General features: G+C 39.8%; 1 protein-coding gene across 1 annotated transcript in view; it reads left to right on the forward strand.

Moving 5' to 3' along the window:
* The window catches only part of TMPRSS15 (transmembrane serine protease 15), a 619275-nt gene that overhangs the window by 369582 nt on the left and 232417 nt on the right, over positions 1-17276 (forward strand). Inside the window, exon 16 of the mRNA XM_077480049.1 lies at positions 5802-5942. Within this exon, the coding sequence (XP_077336175.1) occupies positions 5802-5942 (141 nt within the window). The remainder of the gene's footprint in view (positions 1-5801; positions 5943-17276) is intronic.

A 17276-nucleotide genomic window follows, 5' to 3' on the forward strand; every position in this document is an offset into this window, starting at 1 on the left:
GTCTAGTAAATCAAGATTCCTCCCCTCTGTTCCATGTCCTGGACACACCATTGCTCAAAGGCTCTGATTCTTGAGGGTGGGGGCCTGGCTTGTCCACCCATAGGGAATGTAAAAAGTGAAAAATTTGAAGAGACCTCAACCTCTCCATCAAGAGCATGTCCAACTTACTGACACAAAAAAATAAGGAAGATCGGCCTAGAGGACCAAAAAAAATGCCCAATCCTATACAACCCTTTGTTAGCCACCATTGAAAATCCTTAATGTCCATACCCAGGGGGAACATGGGGTTAAGAACTAAATGGGCTAATAGGGGGATATGAGAAACCCCTAAGACCATCCCACAAGGCCAGCAAATGTGAGAGAGTGGGAACTAGAATTGTTTTGCTATTTTTTTTTCCCACAAAAGTGGAGTTACCCTTTAACTGTCACCTGATCTATGCTTGCACTCATTTTGGAATATTTGAAAATATGAAAAATGTAATTGCCTTATTGTTTTTCCCCCATGATTTATTCACATTTTATAGTATTTTACCCCAATATTATATGCTGCATATTTTTTATTTAGTAAGTATAGTATTACCCATATGCAGTTATAGAATATAGTTGGCTTTATTGTCTTTCCACTACAATCCTATAGTTTATGGTTTAAAGTGAAAAAATGAAATGACAAAAATTAATGATTGGGTAGGCTGAAATGTTTTAGTTGATTATTATTATCTGTTACTAGTGCTATTATTATTATCAATTTATAGTGCATCATTATTATCAATTTATGGTGCTCTCACAATGAGTCAGCTAATTATATTTTATTAACCTATCTAGCTCCACATCGAATATGATGTTGGGTCGATAAGGCAACTTTCAGGGCTTAAAACTAGCTTGCTAGCAAATGATGATATTTCCTTTGTACCAGTTTAGAGCACTAATTAAATGTTCCTAACATATACTGTCTGTAGAAGCATGAAAGAATCATCTGGTAAAGACTTGATGATCACTGCTTTAGGGTCGGGTCAGCTCTTGCTAAGAATTCTGTTCTATAATCAGCTGCCTGTACTGTGTTAAGATCCAAAGGAAAAGGAAAACCCTAATAATCTTCCACTGTAACTACATTTATTGTAAAGGTTTCATGAAATGTCAGGTTGTCACAGATTTAATGCGTTTGCGTGTTAGCACATAACTGTAAACCATGATTAAGTGGTATTGCGTAAAATGAGCCAAGGCTTTTCTAGCCTGACATTTGATGAGCATTTGCAATAAACACAGTTGAAGCAAAAGATTGTGCAGCTTTACCCTTTTCCTAAACCTTGCTGAGAGGGAGCAAAGAAATGGATGGCAACTACTCACTTTCTGTACTTCATGTATGGCTTAGCACAGGGGTGGAAGTGATATATGACTATGTCATGGCTGTGCTGTGAGGCTGAAGAAGTGGACTTCCCAATATACAAAAGGTGAGCAAAAACTGTTTGTTTTCTTTAAAAGGCAGCCACAGCCTAAGTAGAAAATCTGGTCCCCCACCAGCTGCAGAGAAGGACCCTTGGTCTCAGTGTTAAAGCAGTGGTCTCTCTGCAAAGCTCTGACTTAGAGCCAGGACTCTTCATGAGTATGAGCTTTGCTGATTACCGCATTAAAGGTCTGAGAAGGGTGCATTTGGCCCCCTGCATAGAGACCTCTATGCTACCACAAAGTAAGCAAGGATTCTTCTCTGCAGCATGCCGGCAGAGAAGAGGCTTTTCTACTCAGGCTGTGGCTCTCTAAAGAAAACAAACTGTAAAACTTTGAACCCATTTTTTGATGTACCTAGAATGTAATTTAGCTGATTAAACTAAAAGTCCAGTTGGGACTTGACTCCTTCTTGTCTAAGCCTTTTTCTGACATTTGCTGCTTACAAACTAAAATCTGTATTTTTTGCTATAAAATTACTTTGAACGCCCAAACATTATAAATATTTTATTAACAAAGACCCTAGAGAATAAAATGGTGATCTTTGCAATATTTTATTTTACACTGTATTTGCGCAGCAGTCTTTCAAATACATTTTTTTGGAAGAAATACACTTTCATGAATTAAAAAAAAAAAAACACAGTAAAGTTAGCCCATTTTTTTTATATAATGATGATGTTGTGCCAAGTAAATAGTAAAGTAAATAGATACCTAACATGTCATGTTTTAAAATTGTGCACACTCAAGGAATGGCCACAAACTATGATAATTAAAAAGCTCCATAGGCGACAGTTTAAAAACTTCTACAGGTTACCAGTTTAGAGTTACAAAGGAGGTTTTGTGCTATAATTATTGCTCTCACTCTAGCGATCACGGTGATATCTCACCTGTGTGGTTTGAGCACTGTTTACAATTGCGGGAGTGACTTGCGTATGCAATAGAAAACAATCAGTGCAAAGGACTAATTAAAAAAAACTGCGGCTGAACACAAATAGATATTTACAACATCCAAAAACAATTAAAACAAAAATAGTGCAGCTCAAAAATTTAAACACAAATAAATTATGATAAAAAGAGCATGTCGTCCATATAGATAAATGGTGAATCTAAAAGAGCCCAGGATACAGTAATGGCGCATACACACGATCAGAATTCCGGCCAGAAAAAGACCGATGAGAGCTTTTCATCGGAAAATGCGATCGTGTGTATGCTCCATCGGAATTTAGCTGGCCGAATTTCCAACAGCCAAAAATTGATAGCATGTTCTCAATTTTCCCGACGGAAAAACTGAAATGACACAATTCCGATCGTGTTTATGCCATTCCGACACGCCAAAAATCAGACATGCTCAGATTCAACTACGAGACAGAAGCTATTGGCTACTGGCTATTGAACTTCCTTTTTCTAGCCCTGTCGTACGTGTTGTAAGTCACTGCATTCTAAACGATCGGAATTTGGTGTGACCGCATGTAGGCTTGAGCGGCATTCCGTCGGGAAAACCATCAGAGCTTCTTCTGACGAGAATTCCAATCCTGTGTACGCGGCAGAAGAAGGCTGTTCCATGTGATGGAAATAACCCCTTCATCCCCAATTGCAATTGCTTTGCTCACCTCAATATATGGACTCCTGAACTAACAGGTAGTCAAGTGCACATATCACACCAAACAGGTATTAACGATCCCAGGAACTGGTACAGTCTCAAACACAGGAACTCCCGGATCCAGAAAGGATATCCCCAATAAAGAATAAACAAAGATCTAAGTGCTCTCCGTTTGATAAGATTCAGCGGCTTATTATTACAAAAAACTATTCACATGGAGCCAGACAAAACAAGCATAAAATGTAACACCAGACCGCTCAGGATGGCAGCGGGTAACCTCAAATGTAGCTGCTCCCCCCCCCCCCCCCCCGTACGCATTACATTAACAAGAACTTCATCAGCAGGGTACGACTTACATATGCATTCGCTTCTGCGAATGCATACGCAAGTCACGAAACACGGAGGGATGGGGTGCTTTAAATTTTTATTTTTATTTTTTATTTAGATTTTTTAATTTTTTTATACTGTCCCTTTAAATTTAAAAACAAATATGTTTTTTCTGATCCCTTTTATTGCTGACAGAAGAATTGTAAACATCCCTTGTGACGGTAATAGGCAGTAACGGGTACTTTCTGTGGAGGGATCTGGGGTCTATAAGATCCCTCCTTTGCATTTAAAAGCATTCCAAACCCCAAGTTTGGCTGTTTTGAATACTGTCATTTTTTTTAAATGTGGCACCTTTAAGTCTTCAGTAAACAGGAAGTGAGGTACTAGCTGGTCAGTGGGTGATGGGAGGGCCATGGCGAGCCATGGAAGGCAGTGGGAGATAACAGCCGAGCAGCCTGGAGGCATCACCCTAGTACAACACCTTCAAGGCGAAGGCCACACATTTGCATTATGTCGGCGTGAAAGGGTTGAATAATGTTCTATGATGTATATTATCAGCAATACATGTTATATTTTTACTGTACAATACTGTGCTGCAGAGGAATGACCTTCTAAATCATTTATTGAGTGTGCATCTCTTAAAATACATCAGGCAATACCCCAAGAGCACTGATGGGCTCCAGCACTGAAATTCAGACACTAATTGCCCCTGTGTACTAGCAAGTGCATTCTTGTACCATTCAGGAGCCTTCATTCTCAGACTACAGTAACTAGAAAGTTTCAACCTTTCTGTTTTTTCAAGTACATGGGTCACATCTTCTGCCTTCCACAGATTTATTTTTCTAAGTTCAGATTCCATGTACTTGGACTGTAAATAAACACTTCTTGTCAGTATTCAAATGAGTGAGCCTGTCAGTAATACATACCTCCCAACATTTTGAGATGGGAATGAGGGACACCTACTAGAAAATGTATGTAGGCATTGGACATGCCCCTGCCATGCCCCCTTAAAGGAGAATTAACACCCAAACAAAGGTTAACTAAATCCACAAGGGATTTTTTTTTTACCACTACTGTTCCTTTATATTGGCTTTTAAAATGTACAAATGCAGCAATTTAGAAATTGAATAAAAGGTTTAGCAGTGGGAAACACTTTTTCAAAGATAAAAAGTGCATTTTATATACAACTATATAGATCAGACCAAAATGAGGGACAAATGAGGAGGAAGGAGGGACAGAGGGACATTGCTCCAAATCAGGGACAGTCCCTTGAAATAAGGAACAGTTAGGAGGTATGAGTAATATAATGTCCAAGCAGACCTTCAGTAATTTTTTCATCTTTCCATCTTCTGCCCTTGTTGTTTCAACTTTGGATAGTAAAACAAAACAAAAAAAACTGCAGTAAATACAGCCCCACTCCCTGTTTCATATCTGGTAATAAGCCTAGGCTTATGACATTGTGCATGGCTCTCCCTCTCACTCTCATGAGAGTTTGCCTGGGGGGGGGGGGGGGGGGTGAATCATAAGAGGGCGAATGAGAGCTGCAGAGCTGAAGGTGTGCCTCTGTGTGTCTGTTTAAATCCACAAAGCTGCACACTGTTAAAATGGTTGCAGCCGGACTCAGTGGAGGGAGATTTCTGCAGCATATTTGGCAAGTACAGAATCACAGTATATATAAAATAATATGCAAAGTGGTTGGAGGGAAGCTTCAGAATGGCAAAGATGTTTTTATTATAAATTATATGAGCAGACTGCAGTTCCTCTTTAACTAATGTTAACTTATGGATATCTTACTGAGCTCAGTACTGACAGTCACCTACTAGTGAGAAAACAAAGCACAGCCAAATTGGGATTCATAATCTGGTAACTGTTATTTGCTAGAATTCATTTTGAATAGGTATATGCTGTCTGTCATATTTTCTGATTGTAAAGAAAAAAATAAAAATAACAACAAACATGTCATATTTACCTGGTTTACAATTTGTAGAGCAGCCTGATCCTCCTCTTACAAATCCCCCACCGACACTCTTGGCTCCTCCCCCTGCTGAGTGCCCCCAAATAGTAATAGAATATTCCGCGTTGTCCTTCAGTCTGTGTTGTGTGAGTGGGTTGTGTAAATCTCAGGACTGGATGGACAGAAATAGAAAATATTTGGCAAGTAAAAAAAGCTCTGTGATATGTAGTATATTAGTAAATGTAAAAAAAAAAAAAAAAAAAGATCAAATCTGTGTAAGGCTTGCAGTCAGATTTCAGAATCTTTAGTTATATATGTGAACCCGGGGCAGTGAATATTTAACGCCTTTGCTTCTTTTTACATACAGTGCAGCAATAACACCAGCAATGGAAATAAGCAATAAAAATGTCTGCATAAATGTCAAGAACTGTAGTTCAAATTCAGTAGCATTGAATGTAAATGTTTTTTTCTTTTATTTAGCTGTTTATACAGGAGTTAATCCATTGCCTGATGTTTTCTCCACAACCAATCAGATGACAGTGTATTTCACATCAGATTCATCTACAACAGCAAAAGGATTTCTGGCCAACTTTACCACTGGTTACCGCTTAGGCATGCCAGGTAAGTGATTCTGTTTAGCTATGAGTATTGGTAGTAGATATGAGTGAGCCTCTCCATGCAGATCAAGATCTAACCTTACCTAAACCAGGACCGGTGCAAGGATTTTTGTCTACTTCCCCTTCCCCTCACCATCCTCCCATCACCCCCTCCACAACAGCATTCCTGGAGCCATTGTTAAGATTTTAAAGTTTTTTGTTTACATGTTTTAAAAATAATTTTAAGCCTGAAGATTACTTAAAACCCCAAATACATTACTTTTATTTTTTTGAAAGCAGACCCTAGAGAATTAAATGTTGGTAGTTCTATTTTTTTTTATGTTACATGACCAGTGGCGGCTGGTGATCACATTTTTTTTTGGGGGGTGGGGGGCACAAATGAACTGAAGAATTCAGAAAAATACTAAATAAAAAACATAAAATGCCCATCAAATGCAGCCATTGTTCCCATCAAATGCAGCCATTGTGCCTATAAAATGAAACCACTGTGCCCATCATATGCAGCCACTGTCCCCATCATATGCAGCCACTGTGCCCATCATATGCAGCCACTGTGGCCATCAAATGCAGCCACTGTGCCCATCAAATGCAGCTACTGTGCCCATCATATGCAGCCAACTTTGTCCATCAAATTCAGCCACTGTGCCCATCATATGCAGCCACTGTGCCCATCAAATGCAGCCACTGTGCCCCATCAAATGCAGTCACTGTGCCCATCGTTTGCAGCTACTGTGCCATTCATATGCAGCATCTATGCACCTCTTGTGCAGCCACTGTGCCCATCATATGCAGCAAACTGTGCCCACTATATGCAGCCAACTGTGTATATCATATGCAGCATACTGTGCCCAAAAAATGCAGCCACTGTGCCCATCAATACAGCCACTGTGCCCAGCAAATGCAGCCAACTGTAGTAGTACATGTGATGCCATCTCAGAGAGGTAATAGTGGGAGGCTGACTAATTACAAAAGGTGAATAAACCTATTCTGTTAAGCCTCGGGCTGTTTAAAGGAAATGCTGAAACCACTGGTGAGGATGGTGACTCAGAGCGAGCTGGAGCATTGCCGTGCTGGAGTTCTGGTGACAGTTCCCATCAGGGCTGTCTTCATGGTTTCACCATAGTGACATATAGAAAAATGTAATTTCCTCAGGGACAGATTTAATATTCTCTAATAACTACTAAATAGTCAGAGCTACTGTACTGTATATGAATATTAAATAAATCAACTTACAGTTTAATGTAGAATAATTACCCGAATCTGTGCATGTCAGTTTTGAGTTCTGCGACCTCATCTGATGGGAAAAATATAATCATCTACATGCACATGCATCATCAATACTGCCATCAAAGCACCAAAATCACTTTCCATCAAAGCACCCAGATCACTTTCCGCAGCTTACCAATTTGGGATTCTGATAAAAATAAAGTACTGCCTGGGCAGTGCGTTCCATCCACAGATCTGTGGATGTCACTTCCAGTTTATCACTGCACAGACAAACCAGAAGTGACACACCCGTGTGGCCCCTATGGACTGTACATGACATTAGCGCAACTATTTATGAAAGGCACATTTCAGTAAAAAATACATTAACTACTTCCTGACCGCCGGCAGTCAAATGACGGCCAGGCGGCACATCTATTGTGGTGGGAGGCCGTCATATGACGGCCTCCCGTTTAAACAGGGAATACGCACGATCGTGCGCGCGCATTCCTGTTTCTTCGGTGGCAGCGTGTCACGGAGACACCGCTCGCCACCGAAGGGGGTGAACAGCCATTGGTTATGGCTGTTTACCACGGGATCGGCCGTGATGAAGTCACGGTCGATCACAGATGGTTACACCCCCACTGTGCACAGCGCATGCGCACGGTTGCGAGCGCGCTGCGCATGCGCGTCAGTGGCTGCGTGTTCCCCGGGAACACTGCTCGTCACTGACGCTGGTAAACAGCCATTGACTGGCTGTTTACCCATGTGACCGGCTGTGATCCTTTCACAGCCAATCACTAAAATGTAAACAAACCGCAGTAACAAGATGTTACCGGGATCTCCTCCTCACACACCAATCGTGTGTGAGGAGGAGATTGCGGTAACATCTCGTTACCGCCCACAGTGTACACCAATCACACTGATTTCCCCCCCAATAAAGAGGACCTGTCACCACCCCTCATAGTACCTGTCAATCACAGTCCATCAGAGTACCTGTCCCAGTCCATCAGAGTATTTCAGTACCTGTCCCAGCCCATCAGAGTACCCGAGTACCTGTCCCAGCCCATCAGAGTACCCAAGTACCTGTCACGGTCCATCAGAGTACCCGAGTACCTGTCACGGTCCATCAGAGTACCCGAGTACCTGTCACGGTCCATCAGAGTACCCGAGTACCTGTCACAGTCCATCAGAGTACCCGAGTACCTGTCACAGTCCATCAGAGTACCCGAGTATCTGTCACAGCCCATCAGAGTACCCGAGTATCTGTCACGGCACATCAGAGTACCCGAGTACCTGCCACGGCACATCAGAGTACCCAAGTACCTGTCACGGCACATCAGAGTACCCAAGTACCTGTCACGGTCCATCAGGGTACCCGAGTACCTGTCACGGTCCATCATGGTACCCGAGTATCTGTCACAGTCCATCATGGTACCCGAGTATCTGTCACGGTCCATCAGAGTACCCGAGTACCTGTCACAGCCCATCAAAGTACCCGGGTACCTGTCACGGTTCATCCCAGTACCCGGATACCTGTCACAGCCCATCAGAGTACCCGAGTACCTGTCACAGCCCATCTGAGTACCCGAGTACCTGTCCCAGTCCATCTGAATACACGTCACAGTTCATCTGAGTATCTGAGTACTCGTCGCAGTTCATCTGAGTACCTGAGTACCTGTCACAGTCCATATGAGTACCTGAGTACCTGTCACCGCCCTTCAGAGTACCCAAATTTCAGTCACCAAGCCATCAGAGTACCTGTCTCCAGGCCATCAGAGTACCCGAGTACCTGTCTCCAGGCCATCAGAGTACCCGAGTACCTGTCTCCAGGCCATCAGAGTACCCGAGTACCTGTCTCCAGGCCATCAGAGTACCCGAGTACCTGTCTCCAGGACATCAGAGTACCCGAGTACCTGTCTCCAGGACATCAGAGTACCCGAGTACCTGTCTCCAGGCCATCAGAGTACCCGAGTACCTGTCACCAGGCCATCAGAGTACCAGAGTACCTATCTCCAGCCCATGTCTCATAGAATATACGTTGGAGTGTTTGCTTTCCAAAATGGGGTCATTTTGTGGGTAATTTCACTGTCCTGGTGCTCCAGGACCTTCAAAAGTGTGATGGGTAGGAATGAAATGAGATGTGTCATTTATGCTCCTAGAACGCCTGAACGTACTACTTCAATGTTTGGCCTCTCTATGTGGCCAGGCTGTGTAAAAGTCCTACACATGTGGTATCGCCATACTCGGGAGGAATAGCAGAATGTGTTAGAAATATTTTATAAATTGACAACTTTGTGTAAAAAAAAATGCGTTTTAATTTTTTTCCACATATTCCAAAAACTTCTGGAAAAAAATGAATTGTTCAAAAGACTCATTATGCCTCACAGATTATACGTTGGGGTGTTTGCTTTCCAAAATGGGGTCATTTTCTGGGACATTCCATTGTCCTGGTACTCCAGGGCCTTCAAAAGTGTAATAGGTGGTTGAGAAATGAGATGCGTCATTTTTGCTCGTAGAACGTCTGAAGGTACTACATCAATGTTGGTGCTCTGTATGTGGCCAGGCTGTGCAAGAGTCTCACACATGTGGTATCGCCGTACTCGGGAAGAGTAGCAGAATGTATTTTGGGGTGTAATTTGTTGTATGCATATGCTGTGTGTGAGAAATAACCTGATAATATGACAATTTTGTAAAAAAAAATAATAATAAAAAAATCTTAATTTTGCAAAGAATTGTGGGAAAAAATTATAACTTAAAAAAACTCACCATGCTACTTACTTCATACCTTGGAATGTCTACTTTGTAAAAAGGGGTTATTTGGGGGGTATTTGTACTTTCCTGACTTGTTGGTGTCTCAAGAAATGAGATACACCTGATGTACTGAAGGCGCTTGATCAGATGTGATCAATTTTCAGCGATTGGCATCATAGTTTGTAGACTCTATAACTTTCACAAAGACCAAATAATATACACTAATGTGGATTATTTTTACCAAAGATATGTAGCAGTATAGATTTTGGCCAAAATGTATGAAGAAAAATTACTAATTAGCAAAAATTTATGACAGAAACAAAAAGGCATTTTTTTCACCAAATTTTACGTTTTATTTTATTTATAGCACCAAAAATTAAAAACCCACTAGTGATTAAATACCACTAAAAGAAAGCTCTATTTGTGTGGAAAAAAGGACGCACGTTTCATATGGGTACAGTGTTGCATGACTGAGTAATTGTCATTCAAACTGTGAGAGCGCTGAATCCTGAAAATTGGTCTGGTCAGGAAGGGGGTGTAAGTGCACTGTATTGAGGTGGTTAAAGGGGTTGTAAAGGCAGAAGGTTTTTTTTTTTTATCTTAATGCATTCTATGCCTTAAGATAAAAAGTCTTCTGTCTGTAGAAGCTGCCCCAGCACCCCTTAATACTTACCTGAGCCCCATCTCTGTTCAGCGATGTCCATGAGTCCCTCAGGTGTCCGGGAAGCTCTCTCCTGATTGGCTGAGACAGCAGTGGTGCCAGTGGATCCCGCTGCTGTCAAAGTAAATTAGCCAATCAGGAGAGAGAGTGGTGTGACCAATCGGCAGCTCCGTGTCTCATTGGATACACAGAGCTGCAGCTTGACTCGGGTGCCCCCATAGCAAGCTCCTTGCTGTGGGGGCACTCGGCAGGAGGGAGGGACCAGGAGCAGTGAGGGAGGGACCCGAAAACAGGAGCATCCAAGCTACTCTGTGAATAACCATTCTACAGAGTAGGTAAGTATAACATGTTTGTTATTTTAAAAAAAACAAGACTTGGGGGCGCCAAGAGATTGCCTTAATTTGCAGGGATTTCCTGTTTTGGCTATGAGACAGGAAGTATAGGGAAATCTCCCCAATGAGACAAAAATTGTAAAAAACCTGACATGGGTTATAACGCCAGGCACTGGCGATTGCTCGTTACAGACTGAGAACAAGGATGTGTGTGTGTAAACACACACATCCCGGTTCACTCAGGGGAGAGGAGACAGATGGTGTGCTCCTACTAATTAGGAACACCGATTGGTCTCCTCCTCTAGTCAGTCCCACCCCCCTACAGTTAGAACACACCTAGGGAACACAGTTTACCCCTTGATCGCCCCCTAGTGTTAACCACTTCCCTGCCAGTGGCATTTATACAGAAATCAGTGGCTATTTTTAGCTCTGATTGCTGTATAAATGTCAGTGGTCCTAAAATAGTGTCCGATCTGTCCACCGCAATCTCACACTCCCGATTAAAAATTGCAGATTGCCTCCATTACTAGTAAAAAAAACAATTATAGTAAAAATGCCAAAAATATATTCCCTATTTTGTAGATGCTATAACTTTTGTGCAAACCAATCAATATACGCTTATTGCATTTTTTTTTTACTTAAAATATGTACAAGAATACATATTGGCCTAAACTGAAGAAGAAATTTGTTTTTATTTTTTGGGGGGATATTTATTATAGCAAAAAAGTATTGTATTTTCTTCAAAATTGACACTTTTTTTTGTTTATAGCACCAAAAAAATAAAAACCGATCAAATACCACCAAAAGAAAGCTGTATTTGTGGGAAAAAAGGACATGAGTTTTGTTTGGGTACCATGTCTGGGTGCCGTATTGCAAAAAAATGGCCTGGTCAGGAAGGGGCAAATCCTTCTGGGGCTGAAGTGCTTGAAAGAAAAGTGTGTTTTTTTTTTTTGCAGTTTCAAACTTACCAAGGTGGATGCAGCATCGGTCCGTTATGAGCTTTGGAGGGGGCGAGGAGCGGCCGTCTCAGCAGCTCGCTGAGAGTCTGAGACAGGTGTCAGTCCAGGCACCTGGCAGATCCAGACTCCCATTGTCAGGGTGACATGGTGCCTGGACTGATTCCTGTGGCGCCAGCAGAGAGCGGACTTCTGATCTATGCTTAAAGCGGGTCACAGGAGTGCAAAACTAATTGCACTCCTGTGACCCAAACAAGCTCAAGCTGGACTTCTGATTTAAGTACTGGAATAAAAAATAAAGTTCAAAAGAGGAAAAGGGCATTTTTTGTGGATATGAACTCAACAAATAGAATGTTGGCAGTACATCAAGAAAATCTCCAGCTAACTGGATTTTAAGCAATAGGGGTTTTATGACTGCTAACTTTTTGTGCAAACAGTATTTAGAAAAACAAAAGCTAGACACAGGTAAGCAGCTATTGTTAGCTGTTTAGTTTATTATTTTATTACATTATGCGTCTTTTTTCTTTGTATTAATACAAACAAAGTAAAACAAAGATTCTGAATAATAACCTTTTGTTGCAACACATTACTTCTATTTGATACAGCTTCATAGAATGTTGATGTAGTTGACCTGTGAAACTGTTTTCTGTCATAAAATGAAAACAGAAAAGAAGTTCTATTAAGAAATGATTTATATTGCAGTGATTGTGACAAAAATTACAGCCAATTTAACATACAAGGAATAAACAATAAAAAAGTATGCTCTAGAGTGGCACAAAACAACAAGCTCCTATTATTACAGTAACTTCTTAAATATTACCCATTATACCCATTTTTTATTTTAATAAAATATGATTTTTTTTATTTGTATTATAGCATAACATAAAAGATACATTGTGATTGTAGAAAAGGAGTTATCCTTGAGACATGTGTCCATAACAAAGTCCTCAGAAATAACTTTATTTGGATAACATTTAATAACTGGGCAGCGAAAGTACTTCATCTGTGTAAGTTCTCACCTATCTTGGTCAAGGTATATTTAGTAGTATTTAGGCACTTTCAACCATAATTATTATTTAATTTTGAAGACATTGGATAGATTCAGGTCCATTTGAATTGCAAAATTAGCAAAAGATACAACTCAAAATGGACTTGTATTTCCACCACTAGATCCTTGGTTACAATAGACTTGTCCTAGTCCCAGGGTTGCAAGCCAATAATGCAAACTGTAGATTTTTTTTTTCCTTCAATAAGGTTTAGTTTGCAGATGAGAGTGCATTACAAGTAAAGCTGCCCACCTGCTCCTCCAGATGAGCTTAATAATGGTGGCAGGGAGTTAGTGTGTGGTGGGTACATTTATTTAAATGCATGCATACCCTAAATGCCAAGGTTTAAAGAGACATAAAACAATGTGCATTCAATAATCTCAAATGAACTATAATATGTCCCTTATTGTTAATATCCCTAACTATCTAGGTAGTTTATTTGTAAAGCACTGCCCTCTGTGGAATTAAAGCTTAGTGAAAAAAAAAAAAAAAAAAATATTGGCTGCAATGCGATTTCTTTTATTAGGCATTTTATTGGGATTGTCCAGTAGGAGTACAATTATATAGCCATTCTGATATGCTACCATGGACAGCTCCTTTATTCAGAGCCACTTTTATGGGGAATAGCCGTGGGTAGTCCAGAAAATTCAACAGCTCCCAAGACCATGGCTGATCCACCACTTATTTAGCACTTGTATGCTAACATTACACTCTGCTCAGAAATCCCTTATTCCTTTCTGTTACCTGATATCTGTGAATCAACTAGACATATAAAGTTTGAAAAGGATGAAACATTGCCTACTTGGATTTAAAAATAATTGTTTAAAGACATATTGGTATGAACAAAGATTTGTATATGGAATCTGAAAACCATCTGTCTTTAAACTATGCTTCTCTAGTTTTTTCCCATTGATTCTAGGGTGCCAATTATCTCATAATTATTTTAAAGGGGAACTATTTCGTGGTTTTGTTTGGTTTTGCTTATTTCTTTGTATTTCAGAAATGTATAAACTAATATTTTATGTAAAGATTTGTATTGTTAGTATATCAGAATTTTACAAATAAATATTTCATAAAGGGCGCTTATATGTTTCAGTCTTTACAGATCTTGAGGGGTGCACGTGTCCCCTACTGACAGACCTACAGTAGTACACATACAGTTGTTGAGCCAGCCAAGAAAAACCCAGAATGGACTCAAGAGGATTGATTTACTAAGTACAAATAGGTTGTTTACTTTGAAAGAGAATCTACCCCAGAGCTTAGTGAATGAGGCAAAGCCCTGCTTATTCCCATCATCCAATCATGGACCATAAAATATAAAAAAATAATTATTTTTTCCTTGCACATCATTGGGTATTTTTTGCAAAGTGAAAATTCACTATTTTCGCTAGGCTCCAGGGCAAATTCAGTTGCAAAGTGAACAGCCTGTGTTCTGTTAGTAAATTAACCCCATGGGATTCGGATATATATTATGTCCAGGACTTTCCTAAACTTACTTGGTCCCTGTCCAAATCCAAAATACAGAAAAAAAATGCTTATTGGTTTAAGCACTACCATTATATCTGAAGAGTACCTAAACTCAAAAACAAAAAAAAACATACAGCATACTGGGGTTGATTTATTAAAGGCAAATAAACTGTGCACTTTACAAACTGCAGTTGCACTCTACAAGAGCAGTTTCTCCACAGCTTCGTAAAGGAATCGAAGCTCTGCTGACTCCCATCATCCAATCCTGTGCAAGCAAAAGTGCAATTTTTTTAAAAAAATTCCTTGCATGTGTTTGGGTATTCTTTACAAAGTGGAGCATTATCTAATTTACTAAGCTCTGGAGCAATTACACTTTGCAAAGTGCACAGTCTATTGCCCTTTAGCAAATCTTCCCCACTGTATATATTACAGATTATTAGTCCCTAAGCATCATGGCTGCTTTGGTTTCTATTTTTAGTCTACTTCCCTTTATTTTCACTCAGTATTCATAGAGCTAACACATTTTCTGTAGCCGTGGCTGCCAGTCCATAGATACAGTGGAGGAGAGGAACAACAACCCAGCCAGGTCTGCCTTTGCTCATCTCCATTACATGGGGGTAGTCATTTACATTAGAAATATAACATCGTTTTAAATGTCCCGTTTATCTCACAGGAAGTAACAAGGATGCAGCATTTCTGGCAACATCAATGTACCAATCTATTAACCTTCTATGAGGATGTGAGTTGCCATCTAGATAAAGGAAGGCCCATAGATATGGTGTATCTGGATTTTGCAAAAGTGTTTACTGTACAAAATAAGGTCTATTGGCATGGACCATAGGGTGAGTACATGGATTGAAAACTGGCTACAAGGGCAAGTTCAGAGGCTGGTGATAAATGGGGAGCACTCGATCTAAACAAATTATTGGGGTGGGCAACTACATGGCAAATGTTCAATGTAGAAAAATGTAAAATAATGCATTTGGGTGGCAAATATATGAATGCAACCTATACACTGGGGAGAGAACCTCCTGGTGGAATCTAGGATGGAAGAGGACCTAGGGGTTTTAGTAGAAGATAGGCTCAGCAATGGCATGCAATGCCAAGTTGCTGCTAACAAAGCAAACAGAATATTGGCATGCATTAAAAAGGGGATTAATTCCAGAGATAAAACGATAATTCTCCCTCACTACAAGACTCTGGTCCGGCCTCACCTAGAGTATGCTGTCCAGTTCTGGGCACCAGTCCTCAGGAAGAATGTACTGGAAATGGAGCTAGTATAAAAAAAGGGCAACAAAGCTAATAAAGGGTCTGGAGGAAAGGTGCGGCATTGAACTTATTCTCTCTGTAGAAGAGATGCTTGAGAGAGAATATGATTTCAATATACAAATACCATTTGTGGAAGGGAGTTTAACAAGACTCGTGGCCAATCATTAAAATTAGAAGAGAACAGGTTTAACCGTAAAACTACGTAGAGAGTTCTTTACTGTAAGAGTGGCAAGGAGGTGGAATTCCCTTCCACAGGTGGTGATCTCAGCAGGGGGCATTGATAGTTTCAAGAAACGATTAGATAATCACCTGAACGACCACAACATACAGGGATATACAAGGTAATACTGACAAATAAACACACACATAGGTTGGACTTGATGGACTTGTGTAATTTTTCGACCTCGCCTACTATGTAACTATGTAACTGTATATATTCTGCACTTGCTGAAAAATGTGCTAAGCCTGAAAAGTGAACATTGATGTAGCCACCATTTCTAAGAACTGATTGCAGCAATATATGTACTTAGGCTTAGTTATCCTTTAAACTACTTTATATATAAAGTAATATCAATTACTTTATATACAGTAAACAGAATGGCTACAACGCAATTTTACATTTCCCAAAAAGGAAATAGTGGTGTAGGGGAAACATGAAATGGCACCTCTTGATCCCAGGTAAAGGGGTAATATTTTTGTGTCATTAAATGGAGGTGTTGAAACTATGGACATTTTTGTTTTGCATTTATACTACAAAGCTCCTTTAACGTGGAATATTGGTATACAGTTATAATTTGTTTTGTTCTGGAACAAAGAATAACCTAAAACAAATCATTGTGTTTATGCCCCTATAAACTGTAATTCCGGACCAATGTAATTCATCTGAATATGCATTAAATATCTATTTAGAATTACAGAACAGCGTGATAATAAATAATAAACTAAAAGAAATGTACCGAAACTAGACACCTATAGCACCTTCTGTTCTCACGAATGAGATCATGCTTCAGTGGGAATCTATTGAGCATAATATCATATGGTATGATCACATTATTGGCAATACATTAATAATACAGCACTGTGTTGTTTGATTTATGAAGTGGAACTTTGTTTATAACTAACAGAGATCAGCAATTACAGTCCCAATGAAGTCACCTTTCAAATTAAGTTAAGCACTATAGCATTGAACTGCAATACAAGTTAATTGGCTGTGTGAAATGAACTGTTTCCAGTAGACAATACCAGATAAATGGGAAGCAATAGAGCACGGTGTGTAGTTATGTTAGTGTACTCTGTGATGCTGGTGGAGCTTTAAGAAAATTAAAAACATACCTATATGTATGGAAAAATAATTTGTGACAAATTCTATTATGAACTTTACAACTCTGAATAGTAAGGTATTATTAAAACGTATAAGAAAAATAATATCAAGATGACCAGCATTGATTTTGGCAAAATTTATTTCCCAACATGTTTCACGGGTTGAAACTTAGAATTTTTACTCATTAAACTATTCATGTAAAATGTGTTTTAATACAAAAAATATATATATTTTTTCCCTTTTGGCATAAAAATAGGTTGAAGATGGTTAAAATGAGCTTCCACAACCCTCATAGACAGCAAAAACCACTTTCATTTAGTCTTACAAAT

Source organism: Lithobates pipiens, unplaced genomic scaffold, assembly GCF_037356315.1.
Source record: "Lithobates pipiens isolate NorthernLeopardFrog02 unplaced genomic scaffold, aLitPip1_a1.2 Scaffold_16, whole genome shotgun sequence".
In the NCBI taxonomy this organism is placed as follows: Eukaryota; Metazoa; Chordata; class Amphibia; order Anura; family Ranidae; genus Lithobates; species Lithobates pipiens.